At 40.3% G+C, this 19,789-nt stretch overlaps 2 protein-coding genes across 23 annotated transcripts in view; one reads left to right on the forward strand and one right to left on the reverse strand.

Annotated features, from left to right (window-relative positions):
• The window catches only part of RIF1 (replication timing regulatory factor 1), a 33,063-nt gene extending 30,715 nt beyond the window's left edge, over positions 1-2,348 (forward strand). For all 4 annotated transcript variants that reach the window (XM_068407624.1, XM_068407620.1, XM_068407622.1 and 1 more), the window contains 2 exons: positions 233-341; positions 1,216-2,348. In XM_068407624.1, the coding sequence (XP_068263725.1) occupies positions 233-341; positions 1,216-1,436 (330 nt within the window). In that variant the 3' untranslated portion in view covers positions 1,437-2,348. The remainder of the gene's footprint in view (positions 1-232; positions 342-1,215) is intronic.
• Positions 2,349-2,713: 365 nt separating this feature from the next.
• NEB (nebulin) overlaps positions 2,714-19,789 on the reverse strand; it is a 125,979-nt gene continuing 108,903 nt past the window's right edge. For 9 of the 19 annotated variants that reach the window (XM_068407615.1, XM_068407614.1, XM_068407610.1 and 6 more), the window contains 14 exons: positions 19,245-19,337; positions 16,820-16,912; positions 15,694-15,786; positions 15,136-15,228; positions 11,992-12,084; positions 9,707-9,799; positions 9,120-9,212; positions 7,325-7,417; positions 6,126-6,233; positions 5,633-5,816; positions 5,089-5,181; positions 4,655-4,804; positions 4,254-4,363; positions 2,714-3,539 (listed from right to left, as the gene is read on the reverse strand). In XM_068407615.1, coding sequence (XP_068263716.1) covers positions 3,366-3,539; positions 4,254-4,363; positions 4,655-4,804; positions 5,089-5,181; positions 5,633-5,816; positions 6,126-6,233; positions 7,325-7,417; positions 9,120-9,212; positions 9,707-9,799; positions 11,992-12,084; positions 15,136-15,228; positions 15,694-15,786; positions 16,820-16,912; positions 19,245-19,337 — 1,563 coding nt within the window. In that variant the 3' untranslated portion in view covers positions 2,714-3,365. Of the gene's footprint in view, positions 3,540-4,253; positions 4,364-4,654; positions 4,805-5,088; positions 5,182-5,632; positions 5,817-6,125; positions 6,234-7,324; positions 7,418-8,066; positions 8,160-9,119; positions 9,213-9,706; positions 9,800-11,991; positions 12,085-13,266; positions 13,360-13,780; positions 13,969-15,135; positions 15,229-15,693; positions 15,787-16,819; positions 16,913-19,244; positions 19,338-19,789 lie in introns of those variants that run through there. The other 10 variants (XM_068407619.1, XM_068407613.1, XM_068407618.1 and 7 more) reach the window with 9 other exon arrangements.

Consider the following 19,789-nt stretch of genomic DNA (forward strand, 5'->3'; position numbering starts at 1 on the left):
CCATCATGAGGAATAACGTGGTTATTTCCCCCGTTAGAAATAGCACTTTAAAAATAATCTCTGCCTGTCAAAGTAACATGGGAATTCAAGGTAAAGGTGACTTGGTTACAATATTATTAATGGGAATAATGACTGTATTTATTATGAGGTTAAAACATTTCCCACTATGGAATCTTTTTTATTTTTTTTTCTCTCAAAACGCATCTCTTGTTCTCTGCCAAAAAATCTTCAGGTAAAATCTCGAGGAGTTGAGGAAATAGCAGCGCTTGAAGATGCAGAAAAGCCTGTAGATAATGGAGAGGATAAATCTCTTTTGGGAGACGAAGAAAGACTTGCAACAGGTACCTATTGCTGGCTTTTTGCTGAGGATTTGGGTGTTTCTGCTGGGTTGCTGATTTCCTTCTCTCTGAAGGGGAACAGCTGGGCTTTGTTTTATTTTTTTTTGAGTGTTAGTAGCCAATATTAGTGCCTTAGGTGGGTGATGGAGGTGGCTGCTTTATGAAGCCCTGTAGTGATGGCTTTTTAAAACTTGTTACATATTTTGAGGGGAAAATGCTGGTTTTCCCTAAACAGACTTACATAAGCATGTGAAGAACAAGTTATGCAGGGCTCCAAGTTCTTACTTTTCTGAATCTCAGCTGGGTGTGTCTCCTGAGCTGTTTAATACTGTAATAACTGCTGTGGTTCTGGGAGTGCACAGAAACATCAGGATGAAGTTAAGTGGTGCCTCATCCTGAGGGGAGTGGGGCAGGAGGGGGATGATTCCCCAGATACCTGTTTTGGATTTGGGTGCCTGGAGTGTTACTTGAATTCTCCTGCACGTTTGGGGAGTTTGGCCTGATGGCTCAGACGGAGGAATCTGTGCTTGATCTTCCTGCACAGTCCTGGAAGCATTTGGTTAACTGGAGAACAAAGAACTCGGGAATAACTGCTCCTCAGCTGCCCGGTTTGGGATAACACACCTCGAAGGGCACTGGCACTATCTGAATAGGATCAAGTACTTCCCTTTCTGTCCTTAGTTTTACTGGACAGTCATGATCTGAAAGTCCCCATAAAGAAGGGTAGCGTGGAGTTCTGAGGGCTGCCTGTGTCAGAAGCTCTCATTGTGTGGAGCAAAGACTTTGTAGAGCTCTTGACTATGTAATTTTGTACAAAGGAAGCTGTGACGTTCCGCAGACACCCAGCCTGCACTGCCCTGCTCCCCTTCCTTTCCAGATTTGATTGAACCAGTTCTCCTGAATACCAATGACCAGCCCACCGCAGATCTCCTGAGCCAAATCGATGCCCTCGCTGCTCAGCTGACCTCTGAAGACCTTCACAGCTATTCAGGAAGCCAGCTTTTTGAGATGCAAGAAAAGCTGTTCGCCATGACAAACTGCATCATGAAAAACCTGCAGTCCCGCTGGCGCTCACCACCCTGCGAGGGTTCTCCTTAGATGCTTATTTCTAAATGAGGAGGAGTTTGTTACAACAATTTTCCCCAAAACCTGCCTTTCTTACTGATGAATTATTCCTTAAACTGTGCATTTTGTAGTATAAAAGATTTTTTTCACACCTATATGAGCAAAATGTATCGTGTGCGTTTGTTTTTTTCCCCTTGTTTTATTGTTTGGTTTGTTCTAACTCGTGGGATTGCTCCTTCCCCGTTAGAGGTATTTGCATTGCTATGCATATTTCTTTCAGGTGATCAAGTTGTGCAATAGCAAAGACTGTGAAACCAAACCAACAGAGTAGTTAAATTATTTTTTCAGGTCCAAAGTGTTCTTACTGCTGCAGACTCACTGTTTGGTAAGAGATGGATCTCTCAGCTCTGCTCGTTGCTGACACTGACACAGCAGCTCTCTTCAGCGCTGGTTCATGTTGAGACAACCTGTGCTTGATCCCTTACAGCAGCAACAGTCCAGGAACTTGGTATGTGACAACTGGATGACACCTTTTTTTACATGTATTTTTGTAAGAATCACACTAAGCAGCTGACAATGAGATGCAGCCTCACAGGCGAAAGACTCGGCCCAACTTCTCAGGCTTTTCCCCACGTCCTTTGTTTGCAGCAGTTTGTCTTCTGTGGAGAAGACTTTTTCCGTGGGGAAACATGGATTTGACAAGAGCTCTTTGTATATTATGTACAGACTTAATGCTGGCAAATGTTGGTTAATAATTTATGATTTTGAGTTTTAATTGTATGGAATGCATTGCTGCTTCTCGGAGACCTGCAGAGAGTTCTCGGGTTTTACTCTGGAGATCTGATCTGTATATATTGTACTGTAGCTGTCAGAGTGGGCGTTTATGGAAGGGAATTGCTGCAGGCGTTCTTAGAACTTACACGTGGGCAAATAAAACAGCAACTAGTTCCCAAACTTGTTAATGTCGTTGTGGTTTGGTGGGTTTGAGGTTTGTTTTTTCCCTTCAGATCTGTTCAGCCCTCCCTCAGCTTTGGTTTGGATTCACAAGGTTGGGAGGCACCGTGGAAGGTCATCACTGCTGCCTCAAGGCAGGAGCAGGTCCTCAGGGATGTGGCAGTATCTTGTAGTGAGACTCTAACTATGTGCCTGCATCTCATGAAGAAAATGAACAGGACAAAGAGGTGTCTGACTGTTGTGACGGTCGCATCCTCCATCACCTTCCACGTTCTTCCTCAACAGAGTTTTCTGAACAGAGCCAGTGTGTTGTGGGACTGATTCCTGCTCTTCAGCACGAGTGAGTACATCGACCATACTGCAGAAACATCAGCTTTATTTAGTCACTAATTTACAGGTAACAACAGCTTTTGACCCCAGAACACTGCATGAAAAACACGTGCCCAGGAGCTCAGCAAGCAGAAGGAGAGGCTTGGGGTTTAGGTTGGTTGGGTTTTCTCCCCTCCCTGAGCTAAACAGTGCTTTGAGATACTAAGCTTAAATGTTGCTTATGTGGAAAAGAAGTGAATACATTTAAACACTTCAGAATAGCCCAGAAAAATACTCTATGGGAGAGTGAATAAAGTAATACTTGATAGTGTGTAGAATTTCAGAGATGCTGAATGGGAGTGTAGTTAAACATGGTGACAGTACGTGATGGTGAAATGTTTGAAAGTCCAGTTTGTTTTAAAAAATATTTTGTTGACAGTGGAAAAAACACAGTCCTGGGCAATGCCTAGTAGTGTGTCTGCAGGTAGTTTTCAAAGCTGTTCTGACAGGATGTTTCAGGAGTATTTTGCTCTGCAGTTACCTTTTTTTTCCCCCATGGTCCATAAGGCACTATCAGCACGGAGGACAATAAGGCACTTGGGGAAAAAGCATTCCAGACCCTTCTCTAAGGCTTCGTTTTGGCAAGTGCCAGCATGTCCGTGCCGTGCAGACAGGCTGTATGGAGGGGCGAGCGTTGGCTTAGACAGCTTCCACGTAGTTGGCTGGCAGCATGCCCGTCTTGCCGGTTCTCTGGACAGTCCCGTACATCCAGCCCTCATCGATGGCTTGTACGTTCACAATCGTGTCACCATCTTTGAAGGAAACCTCATCGGCGTCAGCTGCCATGTAGTCGTACATGGCCCGGTAGGTCTTCTGTCGGGTTGGAGAAAGGGTGGGGGCAAGAAACCAGGAGAGACAGTTACAGCCCTGCTGTCAGCACTGCCAGCCACGGCTGGGGTGAGGATCAAAGGGTGAGAGCGGGCTCAGGGCAAGGTGTGTTTTGACTCATTCTGGTACTCTCAAAGTACTACTGATAGCAATGTCCAGCTGCTCTTCTACATCTTGTTTCAGATCACAAAATGTTCCTTCCCACTAACTCCATACCTTAATTACCAAGTACTGCAGTGCCTCAGGTTAGAGCCTGCGTGTTTCGGTGACACTGAAGCTGAACAAAATGTTTTCAGAGTGTGTGGGAGCAGTATCAGCTCGAGGTAGCTCCAGCTGTGACTTTAAGGTGTGGGGAGGTGGTGCCATAGCCATTGTCAGATACCTACTCAAGACTCAGGAGTTGGAAGAAGTGTTAATTTAAAGTTTCCAAGAACTCTGTCCCACTTCAATGAAGATGTTACACCTTCACCTGCTTTTCTACCAAGCTTCAGCCCAGGGGGTAGGCACCTTCCCACCTCAGTCCTGGATTAACATCACCTGAAGCATGATGGAGCATGCATGGGCAGGTGTTGGGGACCTCCAGGGCTGGGCACCTGTGTTAGGGACCTCCAGGGCTGGGCACCTTTGGTAGGTACCCAAATTAACTCCTGTATCAAGCTTGGGATCATGTGTCTTAATACACTGATCAATGTTACTTACACCAGCAGTGGAGGGGTGAGAAGGAACCGATGACACCGTCGTTTGCTGGGTGGCAACTGATGATGACCTTTGCTGTGGTAACTCTATGGTTTTAGCATGCTTGTAGCCCACTGCAAAAGGAAAATATATTTTGTATTGTTTATTGTAGAATTGGAGTTGCTCTGAATAAAGATCATGGGGTAGGGCTTTAGGTGGGTCAAATCTGCCTTTTACCCCCTGAAATACAACTTTACAGCTCTTGGTTTTGTCTCTAACTCAGCATTTTCCAGTTGTACTTCTGTGCTTTTTGCTGGCTAAAGGAATGGCTGAACTTGAGCCCGTGACCAGTACCGCCCTGCCAGGTGGTCTGGATACCATCTGTCCTCATACATGACTAAATGGCATGTTTGTTCTCCTTCTACCTGTTGCAGTTGTAGTGAAGAAGCCCCCGTTGCTGTAGTAGGACAGATGTTGATCCACGCCGTCCGAGGGTTCGGATTTTTCATCGCCACCACTGAGGCTCAGGGCGCTGGCGGAGCGGGAGTGCTCGCGGCTGCGGCGCTGGGCTTGGACTGTGGGGAGGAAACAGGGGGAAACAATTGGTGTCTTTGTTTTGTAAGGAGATGCACACGTAGAAATACACGTGTATGTACATATAGATATGTATATACGCACATATATAGGTTACTTTGTATATACACACACATTCTGTAAAAATACCCAAGCTCTCTCCCACTGTTACCAAACCCAGAGGTAGAGCACAAAGCTGTACTTAGTACCCCCAAGCTGTCACTTCTACTGATTGACTTTGCACAAGTCTAACACCCATTTTGCACAAACAGCCCCTGGAACAAACCCGAGATCATGTGTAAGCTGCGGGACTGAATGTTGTCTTCTGCTGGGTCATAGTCAAAGACTGACCCGGGGTTAGTGCGCCACACACGAAGACCTGGAAGAGAAAGAGCATTTTCTGACTTTACTAGAGCTTGAGCAGCACACGTCTGTGCTCAACAGGAGTAAAAGCATATCAGAAAAGGGCAAACTATTTCATAAATATGAATTTCTCAAAACTAGAGCACAGATTAGGGTTTTTTATATATAAATTTATCTACATTGAGTGAGCTAAAAGTATTTCTCTAATATGCACAGAGGTGAAGTTAAAAATCAAAGTAAGAACTGAAACTCTGGCATTACATTACAAAGTTGGGCAGGGTGGGAGAGGCAAACCAAGGGTGGTTTACAGCTGCTGTAAGAGAATATTCTTCAACTGGACTTTGATAAAAACATCATCTCTGAGTCAGGATAAATTCGCATTGCTAGGGCTGAGCTTAAATAAAACAATTCATTAGGGTCAGCTTGTGTTTTGTGTAAAGGCATTGTAAACCGGAGGTTCTGCTCACCTGTGAGAGTCTCTGGATCCTGGTCCACGCGCTTTCGCTCCATTTCTACCACTCGCCTCTGGATGCCCCTGTAGCTGATGTCACTGAAGTCCTGCATGTTCTTTTTCACGCGTTCTGTAATGGGGTCGGTAACTACCGGTGTGAAGCTGCCTTTGGTTTTCTCGAAATCTTCATGGTATTTCACCTGCAATTTAAAATGAAATGTGTGTTCTCTGTAGCTGAGATGTATAATTTTTATTCCTGCTGCCCTCAGGTGAATTTCTAGTAGAGAGATGTGCTGCTGTGCTGAACTTTGGCTTTCTCCCATCCAAGGAATAATGAAAGAGAGCCTCATCCCAACCATGTCACTCTTGCCTTTAGCATTTAAGAATTTGGGTACCCACCCTTGGTATAGGGACGTTGTCCTTGAGCTGCCAATCCCAGAGTGTCTCAGGAAAAAGTTTTTTATTTAAATCACTTGCCAATTTAAAAATCCATCTCTCCATGCTCTTACCGTAGAGATGTGTTTCTGGGTCTCTCGGACACGCCGCATTTCAGGTGTATCCAGCACATAGGCAGCTTTGCCTTGTACTTGTTTTCGGAAACTATCTGAATAAAGGACCTGCAGATGAGGAAAAGGAAGTGAGCACAGGCACAGAACTGCGTCACAAGGACGGAGCTGTACTGAAGCAACCTGGCAAAGAAGGGAAAGAAAGCAGCAGCAGCAGCTGTGTTGGTGAATAATGCACAGCAAAATTCTTTTTCCTAATTGCATGAGACACAGACAGCTCTGGACTTGATCCTAAATAGTCCTTTTCTTAACTAGAAGATCCTTACCTTTTTTAACCTTGTAACAAGGGGTAGAGGTGATGCAGCAATAATGCTCTAGGTAATATTTTCATATATTCAACATGCACCTCACTGACTTCAGTGAAGTTCAGTGTGAAACAGCCAACATAATTAGATCTGTGTTCATCATTGAGATACTACAGGCTTTGCTGGGTGTGTAGGGTTTCTTTTTTGAGTGAGAACAGTTGCATGGTGCTCCTGCAGACATCTGTTTGCAGATGTTGTGTTACTGGGTTTAGCACAAGCCATGACAACATTCATGGTCAGGTTGCACAGGGCTCTGAGCAACCTGGTGTAGCTGAAGATGTCCCTGCTCACTGCAGGGAGGTTGGACTAGACCTTCAAAGGTCCCTTCCAAACCATTCTGTGGTTCTATGATCTGTTGTGGATATAAACATCTACAGGCTGGGGTATGGCAGGATTTACTTCTGGAGTAAGAGGTTAGCAAAGCAGGGCCTGAAGAAGGCCTTGTCCAGCTTTGTCATGTTTTTCTATAGAATGTCAGAAATATAACATAAAATATACTGTTACTGCAGAACAATCATTTTATATGACATAAAGTGTAAGACTAGTAAAAACAGAATATGTTTGCAAGAGATTGAAGGCAATATATGTTATTTGAAATTCAACTGTTGTTAAAAAAACCCAACAAACTAAAGCAATTAATCACACAGAAAGAAATAACTGCAGCAGAAAGTAAAAAGCAAGTATTAAAGGAATTTATTCTAGTATGGTTACTTCATACTTCCAAACTAGGAACTAGCTAGTTATATTATCATCTGCACTGTTAATCTGAGTAAGGATTTTGGGGATTGAAATGTTACTTTCTAATGTATTTTCGTTCATTGGCTGAATAGAACATACCGAGCTGATGTTTTCCTGATTGCGTTTAGCTCTCTCCATCTCTGGGGTCATTGGTGTTGGAGTTCCTTTTGCCAGGTGTTCCTTGTACAAAACCTACGGTGTACAAAAAGACATCCACAAATCAGGCTGGAATAATTATAGCTCCTGCTGGAAATGGTGTTATTGTTTAAGCATCACTGCAGGGGTAGAAAAGATCTTGGGAAATAAAGCATCTAAAAAGTTATTTGCTAGAGCAAAAGGTAAAAATCAAAGGGAAAAATAGGCAAAAATAAGGAAAGCTGAGACCAAAAGGCTAAATTAGCAGTGGGGTTTTTGTTCAGAATGGTTATTTTTAATACAAGGTGGTTGGCTGTCTTCTTTCAGTACCGAGCTAATGTGTTCTTGATTGCGTTTGACTCTCTCCATCTCGGGAGTGACCGGGGTGGGGGTTGACTTCCCTAAGCCTTCTTTGTACACAACCTACAGATCACAAATAGCTCAGAGTCACAAATGTACAAGTTAAAAAGTGTAGTGTTACTGGGTTTAGAGTAAACAACATCCATTATGAAAGGAAAAAAAAAAAGTCAGAGGAAAAACAGTATTAAAAAGTTAATCGATAAAAAGTCTTTTAAGTGCTATAATTTTAAGAGATGACTCTAAGTTTGAGGGGGAAAAAATTAGAGGGTTAAATAAAACCAGGCAGACTTAAGTTATTAGGAAAAAAGTGCTCTGTCATATCCCCTTTACTTCTTCCAGACAATACCGAGCTAATCTGTTCTTGATTGCGTTTGACTCTCTCCATCTCTGGAGTGATAGGTGTGGGGGTTGCTCGCCCCAAGTTTTCTTTGTACAACACCTGTGGGATACAGAAGATGTATCCAGGATCTTTAAACCCCCCCCAAAAAATCAAAAGGATTTGAACACAAATTATCAAAATTCAAAAAAAGTCACGACTGATTATGATATGCAGCACTGCACAAAAGCCAAACATCGACTGCTGTAAGGAAGGGGAAGAGAAATAAACTGGAAAAGAAAAGCTTGTTATTTTTCTGGTTAACAAAGGGCTCTATCCAGCCACAACTATGACCAGGGCTCCATAGGCTCGGGGAAGCTCCCTGTGGCCCTGGAGAACTATTTAAGAAATGCTTTATCTGCTGTTTTATCTGTATTTGAAGCAATTTGTGACCTTTTTGGGAGGAAGGAGGGAGTTTTGTAGCCACGCTGCCGTTGGGCAGCAAATAAAGAAGGGTGTCGAGGATGGGTGTCTGGTATCACGGCACCATCCCACCTACACCGCCCCCCAGTCCGTGAGGCCTCTGAAAAGCCATCACTGATACACCATCCAGACCAGGAACAGCCTCGGTCCTTCTGGGTTGTTCTGTTTAAGGCGTCCTGTGTCACTGTCCCAGCAATACAATCTCACAGGGGTCAGAAAAGGGGGATTTTTCAGGGTGGGGACAGTTGGTTTCTTCTTTCTTTTTCACTAAAGTCAAATACCCCTGAAAAGCCAATGAAAGCTTAAACACTGAGCACAGAGAGATAAACGTGAATATCATCACCACAGGACACTAAACTCTTAATATAGTCTGGATAGAGCCCACAGCTATACAAACTGAGGTGTAGAAAAGGCCTAAATTTCTGTATCAGACTGTTAAAACTAAAGTAATTTTATTTTAGAAGAGAAGCAATTAATTTGCAGAAACAAATATATATTTATATTTTAAATTGAAATCAACTTTCAGTAGGTAGTTAGAATGTTACTTTATTAAAATATAAGCACAAAGGGGAAAAAAAAAATAATCTATTTTTAAGGTACCGAGCTAATGATTTCTTGATTGCGTTTGACTCTCTCCATCTCTGGAGTGATTGGTGTTGGGGTCACTTTCCCCACATTTTCTTTGTACAAAACCTACAGGATACAAGGGAGTATCCAAATGTCATTAAAAAGGCACCACAAAAAAAAAAAAAAGAAAAAAACCAAAAACAACAACAAAAAAACCCACAAACCCAAACCACCACACAATAAAGCTTTTGAATCATTACACTTAGAGTTAGATCTGCTGTTCCCAAAAGAAGCAACAGGAGCTTTGCCATTAATCTACCAGGGGGCAGAAACGGACCCTGTATGAAATCAACTCTGCACAAGAGCACACTTGTAGTAAGAAAAGGTTAAAACAATTGCAGAGAATTAATATCCATCCACAAAAGGTCAACCCTAGCTCTAGTAAAATCCTGCTTCAGCCAGTGTTAAGTAGAAGATACTAGGGGTTGTAAGCACGGAAGGTAGGAGGTTTATGCTACGTGGCAGAGTCATTTGATAAGTTAGAAAGCACAGATTACTGAACTGCTACACGTTAAACACTTCATTCAGCTCTTTAGGAACTGGTTTGCTGTTAAAAATACCGAGCTAATGATTTCTTGATTGCGTTTGACTCTTTCCATCTCAGGAGTGACAGGTGTTGGGGTGGCTTTCCCTATGTTTTCTTTATACAACACCTATGAGACACAAGAGAGGAGCCAAAGAAAGCAACAATCAATAAAAAGCTATCTGTAGATAAAGCCTAAGGAATTTTTTTTCCTTATACATAGTTTCTCAAGGCCCAGATGTTATATATATATTTATAAAGAAGGTACTTGCAATATTCTACAAGAGAAGCAGGGTTTGGCTTTTTAACTGCAGGATCACTCGTAATAAATAGTGTAAGTGCTACAAAAATGAGCCCACAAAAATACCACGTTGAGGAGCTGAGGATGTTATGAATATGTAAATTATAATTTTTTAAAAAAAGAATGTCAGCATTGCAGAGGAAATGAGTGGAGTTTGGTAAGTGTTTTTAGGATTAGAATAGAGCATTAAAATCACTCTTAAAAAAAAGAATAAAAACTGTAACAAGTTAAAGTCACCACCATCAACCACAGTAAGACATGAGTAAGAAGTAATCCCTTGTGTAAGCTGCTTTAGGGTCAGCATTATTTTGGAACAAGTGTTACAACGTCCATTTATTAAACCTGTTAAAATGTTCTTTTAAACAGTGTTAAAGGAAACTTTTTTTTCTTTTTTCTTAGCAAAGTACCGAGCTACAGATTTCTTGATTGCGTTTGACCCTCTCCATCTCTGGAGTGACAGGGGTGGGGGTTCCAGTCCCCACGCTCTCTTTGTACAACACCTGTGCAGTAACAAGAAGCATCCAAAAACATAATCACGACTCAATAATAATTACATCCAACATGAAGGCAAATATTTGAGTCTGCTGGAGCTCAGTCTGCTCTAATGTGCCCTAAAAGCTACCCCTGGAGGCAGTGAAGTCTGGATTGCAGCCACGAGGGTCTGAAGGCAAAGGGGTCTGGGGGTTTATCTTAGCAGGTGTGACAAACCCAACTCAGGAGCCTCTTACATCAAATAAATACATTTTCATGGTGGAGGAGAGCTCTTAGACTGCCACTGAAGCCTGCTAGGAAGTAAGTCAGACCCTCCCTCTTCTATGATAACAGCACTAAAATAGGAACCAATTAAAAAAACCACACATATAAAAGGAAAAGGAAGTTGGAACAGGGAACAAAATGGTTAAAAATATTTAGGATAATGTAAATAATTACATATATGAAGAAGTGGTAGGTCAGTAACATTGGAAAAATAGCACAGTGAAGAAGAAAGGATGTTTGTGTAAGTTGATTACATGGAAGTAAGGAGTGGAATTGTTCATTTTAATAAAGGTTAAAAAGTTCTGCTTAAGTGGAGTTAAAGGGAATACGTCTTTTCCTCCACAAAATACCGAGCTAATGTGTTCTTGATTGCGTTTGACTCGCTCAACCTCAGGAGTGACAGGTATTGGGGTTCCTGTCCCCAGATCCTCTTTGTACAACACCTGCGGGGTAACACGGCTACGTTAAGAAAACAAAAAGGGAACAAGCACACAGAAGTAACACGCAGCTGGCTGAGAAAACACACAGAATGATTTCCAAAGTCACTCGGAGCCAAAGCTTGGAATAAAAGAGAAAAATTAAACTGCTCCTCAGAACTCTACAGCTAAACAGGAATACTCTGCAATGCCTTTTGGCACAAAGCTACAATTCCTTCTCTGTTTGCTTCAAGGAGCTATGTAGAAAACTGTCTGTGCAATAGGAGATCGTTAAAGACTTCCTGAAGGCAGAAAGTACCAAATACAACATGAAAGAAATAAAGAAATCAACTCTGTTTCATTTACTCATTCCATAAACATCACAGCAGGTGACACTGGCATGGATTAGAGCTCTGTTATACTGAGGTCGTAGCCACAGCTCTGTATCAGGCAATAAATAGTTTAGTTATCAAAAATAAAGTAAGTAAAATAAAAAAAAAAACACCACACAAAACAAAATTAAGGATTGTTGTGATTAAGTAAAGGAAAACGGGGTGTTTTTTTAAGAGTGTAAAAAAACCAGAAAAACAAAAAAAAACAAAAAAAACCACAAAATATTATCAGGCTCAAAGAAAGGTGGAATTAAGTTATTATTAAGATGATGTAATAAAAAAAGAGGAACAAGAATTATGTCAGTAACAATTATGGAGGAAAAAAAAAATCTCAAAGGGATCAGGATATTATTTTTTGTGTAAGTTGATTATAGGGGAACAAGAGTATTTTTTGTGTGTTAAAAGTATTTTAAAATAGATTAAAAGGGAAATTGCTGCTTTTCAAATCAAAAAATACCGAGCTAAAGTTTTCTTGATTGCGTTTAACTCTCTCAATCTCAGGAGTGACAGGTGTTGGGGTTGCTGTCCCCAGGTCCTCTTTGTACAACACCTGCGGGGTAACACGGCTATATTAGAAGAAGAAGGAACAAGCAAACAACAGTAACACTCTGTTTGCTGAGAGAACACACAGAACAGGAGAGATGTTTTTCTGAGATGCTCTGAATAAATACAAGGATTAAAAAAAACATAAAAATAAAAAAAGAAGGTTAAAACTCTAAAGATAAACACTGATACAGCGGTATGACTTCTACCAGAGTGCTACCATACCTTCCTGACTTGCTTAAGTGCTTCTCAAGGTGGACATTTAAAACTGGTGAGTATTTAGAAGATTCAAAAGTCATATAAATTATAAGAAAGTATATTATTGTCTTTTCATCAGCAGTGAGGTAAACTTTGTCCTGACCATACTAGTCAGGACGTGGAGGACCAGGTTCTAATGCACCTTCCTAGAAGTTTTTCTGTATACACACACCTCAACGAAGAGTCATCCATTCCCTGAGTGAAACACTACTTGCTGTCCAGAGTTTATGAACAATCTAGCTTGCCTGTTACAGGAAGGACACAGAGACATGAGCATAATGAAGGCATATGTGTGAAGATGGTACCTAAAAAATTATAATTATTAGTGCTCTCCTATCTTGTGGGACACTTTCCTCACCCCGAGAAACATCCCAATGCTATTGATTTTTGTTTACACCAGCTGGAGATTTGGGCCACTGTCTCTGTGCAGCAATATTAAAGACTTCCTAAAGGAAGAAGGTGTTGAATATAATGCAGAAGAAAGAAAGAAATCAGTTCTGTTTCATTTACCCATCTCATAAACTTCACAGCAGGTTACACGGGGGTGTATCAGAGCACTGTTATACCAAGGTCATAGCCACAGATTCGTATCAAGCGCTGAATAGTTTAGTTTTTATGTGCAGTAAAACCAGGGAAAAAAAAAACAACCAAGGACTGAAGAGATTAACAAAAGGAAAAGCTGATATTAGCCAAGAAAAAAATATATTCAGAGTCAAAAGGTGGAAACATGGAATCTAAGTTATCATTAGTAAGATGATCTAATCAAAGCAAGTAACGATTATGGAGGAAAAAATGGCAAAACGTGGGGAACAGGATATTCTTTTTTGTGTAAATTGATTACAGGGAAATAAGAGAGTATCTTTTTGGTGTTAAAAGTATTTTAAAGTAGATTAAAAGGGAAATTGCTGCTTTTCAAATGGAAAAAAAATACCGAGCTAAAGTTTTCTTGATTGCGTTTGACTCTCTCAATCTCAGGAGTGACAGGTGTTGGGGTTGCTGTCCCCACATCTTCTTTGTACAATACCTACATGGTGACATGGGAGTTTAAAAAAGTTAAGAACAACAAAAAAAAGCCTGCATTTGATGGAGGTAACACATAATTTTTATGCCCACTAAACCTGCTAGAAAGCAGGAAAAATTAGGAAAGCATGAAACAGTTACCAATTGTGATAAATTCAGAGGAACTCTGATAGCTAGAAATATTTCATCCTAACTCTTAAATATGCTTCAACAGGATAATAAAGCATTAGAGGAATGGAATTAAGCAAATAAAAAAAAAACAGGGTTTTTTTAAAATGCAAAATACCTTAAGCTTCACCAAAAAAAAAGCTTTAAAAATTAAAGGACATGAAGTATCAAGTGTGATGATTATTAAAAATATTTTTAAAAATAAGTACATAAAATACAACTAACAATGACTAAAAAAATTAATAGCAGAAAGGAGATGCTTCTATGTATATAAGTTAATTAGAGAGAGTAGAAAATGTACAGGTGTTAAGTGATTAGAGGGAGCTTTTTTTCTTAAATGACAAAAAAATACCGAGCTAAAGTTTTCTTGGTTGCGTTTGACCCTCTCCATCTCAGGAGTGACAGGTACTGGGGTTCCAATGCCCAGCCCCTCTTTGTACAACACCTGTGTGGCAACAGGGAAGTATTAAAAAAAAAAAAAAGGAAGGGAAGGAAAGAGAAGGACAGGGAGGGGAAAGAGAGAAGACAAGTAATTTAATATAGCGAAAATTCGAAGTATGAAAAATAGAGTTTTGTGAGCTTTGTTCAAACGCCAGCAAAAAAAAAAAATTAATTAAAATAATCAGCTAATATTACTACGAGGTTTGTTGTCATCTCACTCAGGTGCACACAAATAATGTCAGCAAGAACCACAGGAGTGTTTTGGGCAAAGTATAGCTTGAGCCAAGTTACCTGAGAACCCTTTTGCCCAAAGGAGTTTCCTTACTCAAACAAAAGATCCTCCATGAGCAGCTTTGCCTCTAAGATCACTAAATAGGCTCACCAGCGTAAAAGAGAGCTGTGATGATCTCAGAGACAATTAAATGTAATAAAATATTTAACAACAGTGGCTTCTCTGCCCTGTCCTGTTATACTTAAATCAGGACTGAACTTAATATTGGTCATACCTGAATTGGGTCAGAATGAGTCAAAATTAGTCCTAAGCTGCTCTAATTAAAACAGAAATATGGAACAAAATTATGACATAGTGGTCATTTGACTGAAATGTATTCGAAGAAAAAACAATCTGGATATAGAAATTCATTATGACAGTAATTTTCCCTGATATATGCAATTTTCATCATTTTTTCATGCTGCAGTGATGTGGGGATGCCACCCAGGTTTTCTTACACAGACCTGTAGGATATAAGAAAGCACCCAACAAAGAGGCAGCACACGCTAGTTGCATTAGGTTGCTTTGCTCCAGGAGGTGTTAAGACCTTTTTCATTCGCAGTGCAACCAGTGTGGTGAGTCTGAAGGCTGTTAGAAGGATGGAGTTTGTTATTGAGGAGGAGGGTGACATCACTCGGACTGCTACGGCTTCATTGGGAAGGAAAATAAGGTGCTGCTTAACTGCTTCAAGTAAATGAGGTTAAAATCTCACAGCGGGAACAATTCAAGTTAGACTGAGTGAAAAAATTAAAATATAAGGATACTGACAGGGTTTTAGTGATTTGATTAAGAAAGGGTTGTTCAAAGTTCAACAAAGAACTGAAAGAAAAAAAAATTAATGTGGAGGAGTTAAAGGGATTTGATTTGCATTTGAAATGGTTTTGTTTTCTTTAGCAATACCGAGCTAATGTGTTCTTGATTGCGTTTGACTCTCTCCATCTCTGGAGTGACCGGTGTTGGGATGCCAGTCCCTAAGCCCTCTTTGTATAACACCTGTGAGGTACAAGAAAGTTTCCACAAAAAAAGCACTCAACACAGGCAAAATCGTTAAATCTGACTATTTTGTGAGTTGCATTTGGCGTTAGGATCACTTTTTAATTAATTTCACACTTGTTCTAGAGACAAATATTAAGGAAGGGGCTGGTGGCTGATTATTCTGTAAATACATAACCACAGATAGTAGAAAATAAAGGGTTAAGATAAAACAAACATGGAGAGAAACACCATGTTAATGTCACAGCTTAATTCCAGTTTTGGTTCTTAAAAAAATACGTGTGAAGTTGTACAACACCAAAAGGAAGTTAAAGCACAAAAAGGTGGAATGTAAATGAGTTAAAAAAATTGCCAAGGAAAAGACAGGAGCAGGGTGAGATTCTAAACCACTGAAGAAAACCAGATTATATGTTAGGAAGTTATGAAAAAATAAGGTGTTATAATGTTTTAAATTTTTTTAAATACCGAGCTAATGTGTTCTTGATTGCGTTTGACTCTCTCTATTTCTGGAGTGAGCGGTGTGGGGATACCTGTCCCTAGGTCCTCTTTGTACAATACCTGCAGAACACAAGCACCCAGCAAGGTGAGAAGATCATATTCCTTCCACAACAACTTTAGGTCTCCAGTAAGAAAAACAATTGTGTTTTAGCTCTCCTATTATTAGGTTTAACTTAACCTGTAATTGTTTGATTTTTAAAAAATTGCACTTTTCATGAAAGGAGTTGCATAGGAGATGGTTTAAAACCTAACCATGTAGATATACATTACAAATGCATTCATGGTTCTTCTTGCAACTAGTAAAATACTTGCGACAAAACAAGCTAACAAAAAAAAATTTCACTGTTTGATGTCATTGAAACAATACAAAAATATAAAAATAAAGCAATCGCAGCAAGGAAAAATAAATTATGTAAAAGGTTAGAAAAAATGAAGAATTATTTGAAAAAACAACTCAGTTGTGCAAAGGTGAGCTGTAAAACACAGTAGTTATAACCAGCTCAAATGGCAAACAGTATTTATAAAATGAGGAATGGAAAATGGTAAGATACTCATTATACGGGTGTCACTGCTCCTCGGCATCGTACAGCAAACGTCTGAGGTACCAATAATCACAAGACCATACCCTGCCCCAGCAGTGGCTCAAAATCAGGAGAGCATGTTGTGGTTATTAAACTCTACACTCAACTAGACATGGGAAGAACCAGGTACTGTTTCCACTTTTAATCAAATCACATTTGATTCTGTGATTCTGTGAATGACAGAAGGTTTTGTGACTACAAAAAGGGCTCCAATTATTTTTTTCCACAAAGTTCTCTCTAGCTGATCCCTTTTTTCCAGACTAGTTGTAAGACATCATCTGGATATTTTTTGTTTCTAGTTCTGTGTTTAGAAAAGGTCACAGAAGTAATACAGGGAAGTGGCTGACTGTAATGATTACTGCAAAATTCAGATATTTAAATTTACTGCTGCTGAACAGAGGAATTTAAGAGATCTGTTCTCTTTTCAACATGAAACGCCCACAAATGCTACCAGAGGTTGGAGCTTGAGCTCTGCATGAGTATAGAGGTAAATAGAACGTATCGGTCATTACCGAGCTGATGTGCTTCTGTGTCTCCTTGACACGCTTCACTTCTGGAAGGTCAGGAATTGGAGTTCCTTTTCCAATACTCTCCTTGTACTTAATCTACAAAGGCACAAACATCAGAAAAAAAAAAAAGGATTTACATTAAAGCACAGCTGACACGTGTGTGTGTTGCAAGTTACGCAAATAAAGAGACATAGGTCCTTTACACTTCACAAACTCATTCAAATCTCAGGTACTAAATGTGTTCTGATAGAATGAAATCATCAAGGAACCTTCTAATAGAGTTACCTAATAGATAACTCTGCCACACTTCTGCAAAGCACTTTAACCGCTCTGCTTAGAGTAAAAAAAAAGTCTTTTTTGAGTCAGAATTTTTCAATTGAAGCTTAAAATTTGGGTATCTAATGTCTCCCAGGAGCTTAATTTCAGCAAGAATAAACCCCCTGATTTATAACAACTGAACCATTTCAATTCAAGGTTTCTTACACTGAGTTCCAGAAAATTGTGGTATTAAAAATTTAAAATACTTTCTGAAAACTTGAGTCTAATGGCATTGAAACAGGCACCTAGATTCATATGTGGATACATATCCTGATCTTGTGGAGACTGAAAATTTAGATCTCATTGGCTTCAACACAAGCAGAGAGCTGCTGTTGAAGTATTCTCATCATCTTTACAAGCCATCTGTTAGAAGGTAACTTTAGCTGTTGGATGTCACTGGGAATGGCACTTCACTCAAAGGGTTCTCTAAAAACAGGTGTAAATACCTTTGAACCTGAGACCATTTGGTCTTTCTACCAACGAAAGGAGAATTTGGGATTTGTAAAAATCTATCGTATTCAACAAAGGTGGGAGTCGTCGTACACCATTGGAACAATTACAGTGGTATTTGCATTTCTGCTTTAGTGTAACAAAAAGAAAGAATAGCATTTCACAAGAACATATTTAACACACTATGCATGAAACAAATGGCTGAAATGTTATAACTTTTATACTAAAAAGACGTCAGCATTCAAAAAAAGCATGACAAATATTTACAAATTTCAAAAGAAAAGTAATACATACAATTATTCCAATTTTAGAGTATTATAATTTTTTATATAATATAAAAGCTTTATGAGACATGCTTTAGTAAGACACTGTTTGCCCTGGCATCCTCACAGACAAGCTGACAAAGCAGGGGTTAGGTCAGTGCACAGTGGACACCAGGGCTGGCTGGAGGCAAGTCACCAGCGGCATGCCCCAGGGCTCCATACTGGGGCCACTACTGTTTAACATCCTCATTAGTGACCTGGATGCCGGGACAGAGCACACCCTCAAGTCTGCAGAGACACAAAACTGGAAGGATTGGCTGATACAGTCCCCAGAGGGACTTCAACAGGCTGGAGAAATGGGCTGAGAGGTATCTCATGAAGTGCAACAAGGGAAATTGCCAAGTTCTGCACCTGGGGAGGAATAACCCCAGGCACCAGTATATGCTGGGGGCTGACTGGGAAGCAGCTTTGCAGAGAAGGACCTTAGGGACCTGGTGGACAACAAGCTGACCATGAGCCAGCAATGCAACCCTCATGGCAAAGGCTAACAGCATCCTTGGCTGCATTAAGAAGGGCATTGCCAGCAGGTCAAGGGAGGTGATCCCCTCTGCTCAGCAATGGTGAGGCCACATCTGGAGTTCTGTGTCCAGTTCTGGGCTCACCAGTATAAGATACGGACTTACTGGAGCAAGTCCAGTGTAGGGCCACAAAGATGAGTAAGAGACAGGAGCATTTTTGATATGAGACGAGGCTTAGAGAGCTGGGACTCTTCAGCCTGGAGTAGGCTGGGGGGGAACTTATCGATGTGCATAAATACCCAGTGAGAAGGAATGAAGAAGAGGGAGTCACTCTTCTCAGTAGTGCTCAGTGACAGGATAAGAGGTAATGGGCACAAATTAAAAACCAGAACATTCATTCTGAACACAGGAAAACACATTTTTAACTGTGAGGGTGGTCAGGCACTGGAACAGATTTCCCAGAGAGGTTGTGGAGTTTTCATCCTTCAAGATACTCAAAACTCAACTGTACGTTTTCCTGCTCTAGCTGATTCTGCTTGAGCAACAGGGTTGGAGCAGGTGATCTCAAGAGGTCACCTCCAGCCTAAATGATTCTTTGATACTGCACTAAATAAACTGTGTTTGGGATGAGTTTAAAATGACAGCAAGAGCTTTCATGTTTTAGAAATGGATTGTAAGTAACAAACTGAATGTTAGTCATTAGACAGATTACTGTTTAAGTAACAAGAATGGGTAAAAACTTTCAGAAAGTAACCCTTAGCTGGATGGATTATTGGCAAACCACTGTTACCAACATTTAAAGAAATACAAGGGGGAAAAAATATACTATTTCAAGTGGAATTAGCACTGGTAGAGTATTAATAACCAATTCTTTCGTACCGAGCTGATTGCATCCTGGGTGCGTTTAACTCTCTGCATCTCTGGTGTCTTTTCAATATTAGTTCCAGTTCCAATATCTTCTTTATATAAAATCTTAATATTTAGAATGAAGACGACAAGGTTAAGCATACAAAACACAACATTATTTCTTCTAGAGGGTGAAGAGAGGCTCATGGCAGTGGTTTGTACACAACAGCGCAGGCTGACAGCAAACTCAGAGGATCATCTCCAGTCACTGCCTGTCCACAGTCTGTCCTACTACATGAGTGCATGTGTGCAACAAAGGGGCTGATCATTTATATCTGTAGTAATGCTTTTTAAGTAGAAGATCAAAACATCTGTAGGCTAGTTTTAGGACTGAAGACTAGTATTTGTTCTAATTTGTTCCAATTTGTTTCATTATGTCTTCCACTTAGTTACTTACTATGCTGATAGTGCTAGTGGCAAAATGATACAGGAGGCTTTAGGCACTCCGTGGTAACACATGAAATGTGAAACAAATCAGGCAGACAGTTCACTTTTCACTGAAAGAAGACACTTGCAAC

The sequence above is a fragment of the Nyctibius grandis genome, chromosome 9 (assembly GCF_013368605.1).
Source record: "Nyctibius grandis isolate bNycGra1 chromosome 9, bNycGra1.pri, whole genome shotgun sequence".
Taxonomy (NCBI): Eukaryota; Metazoa; Chordata; class Aves; order Nyctibiiformes; family Nyctibiidae; genus Nyctibius; species Nyctibius grandis.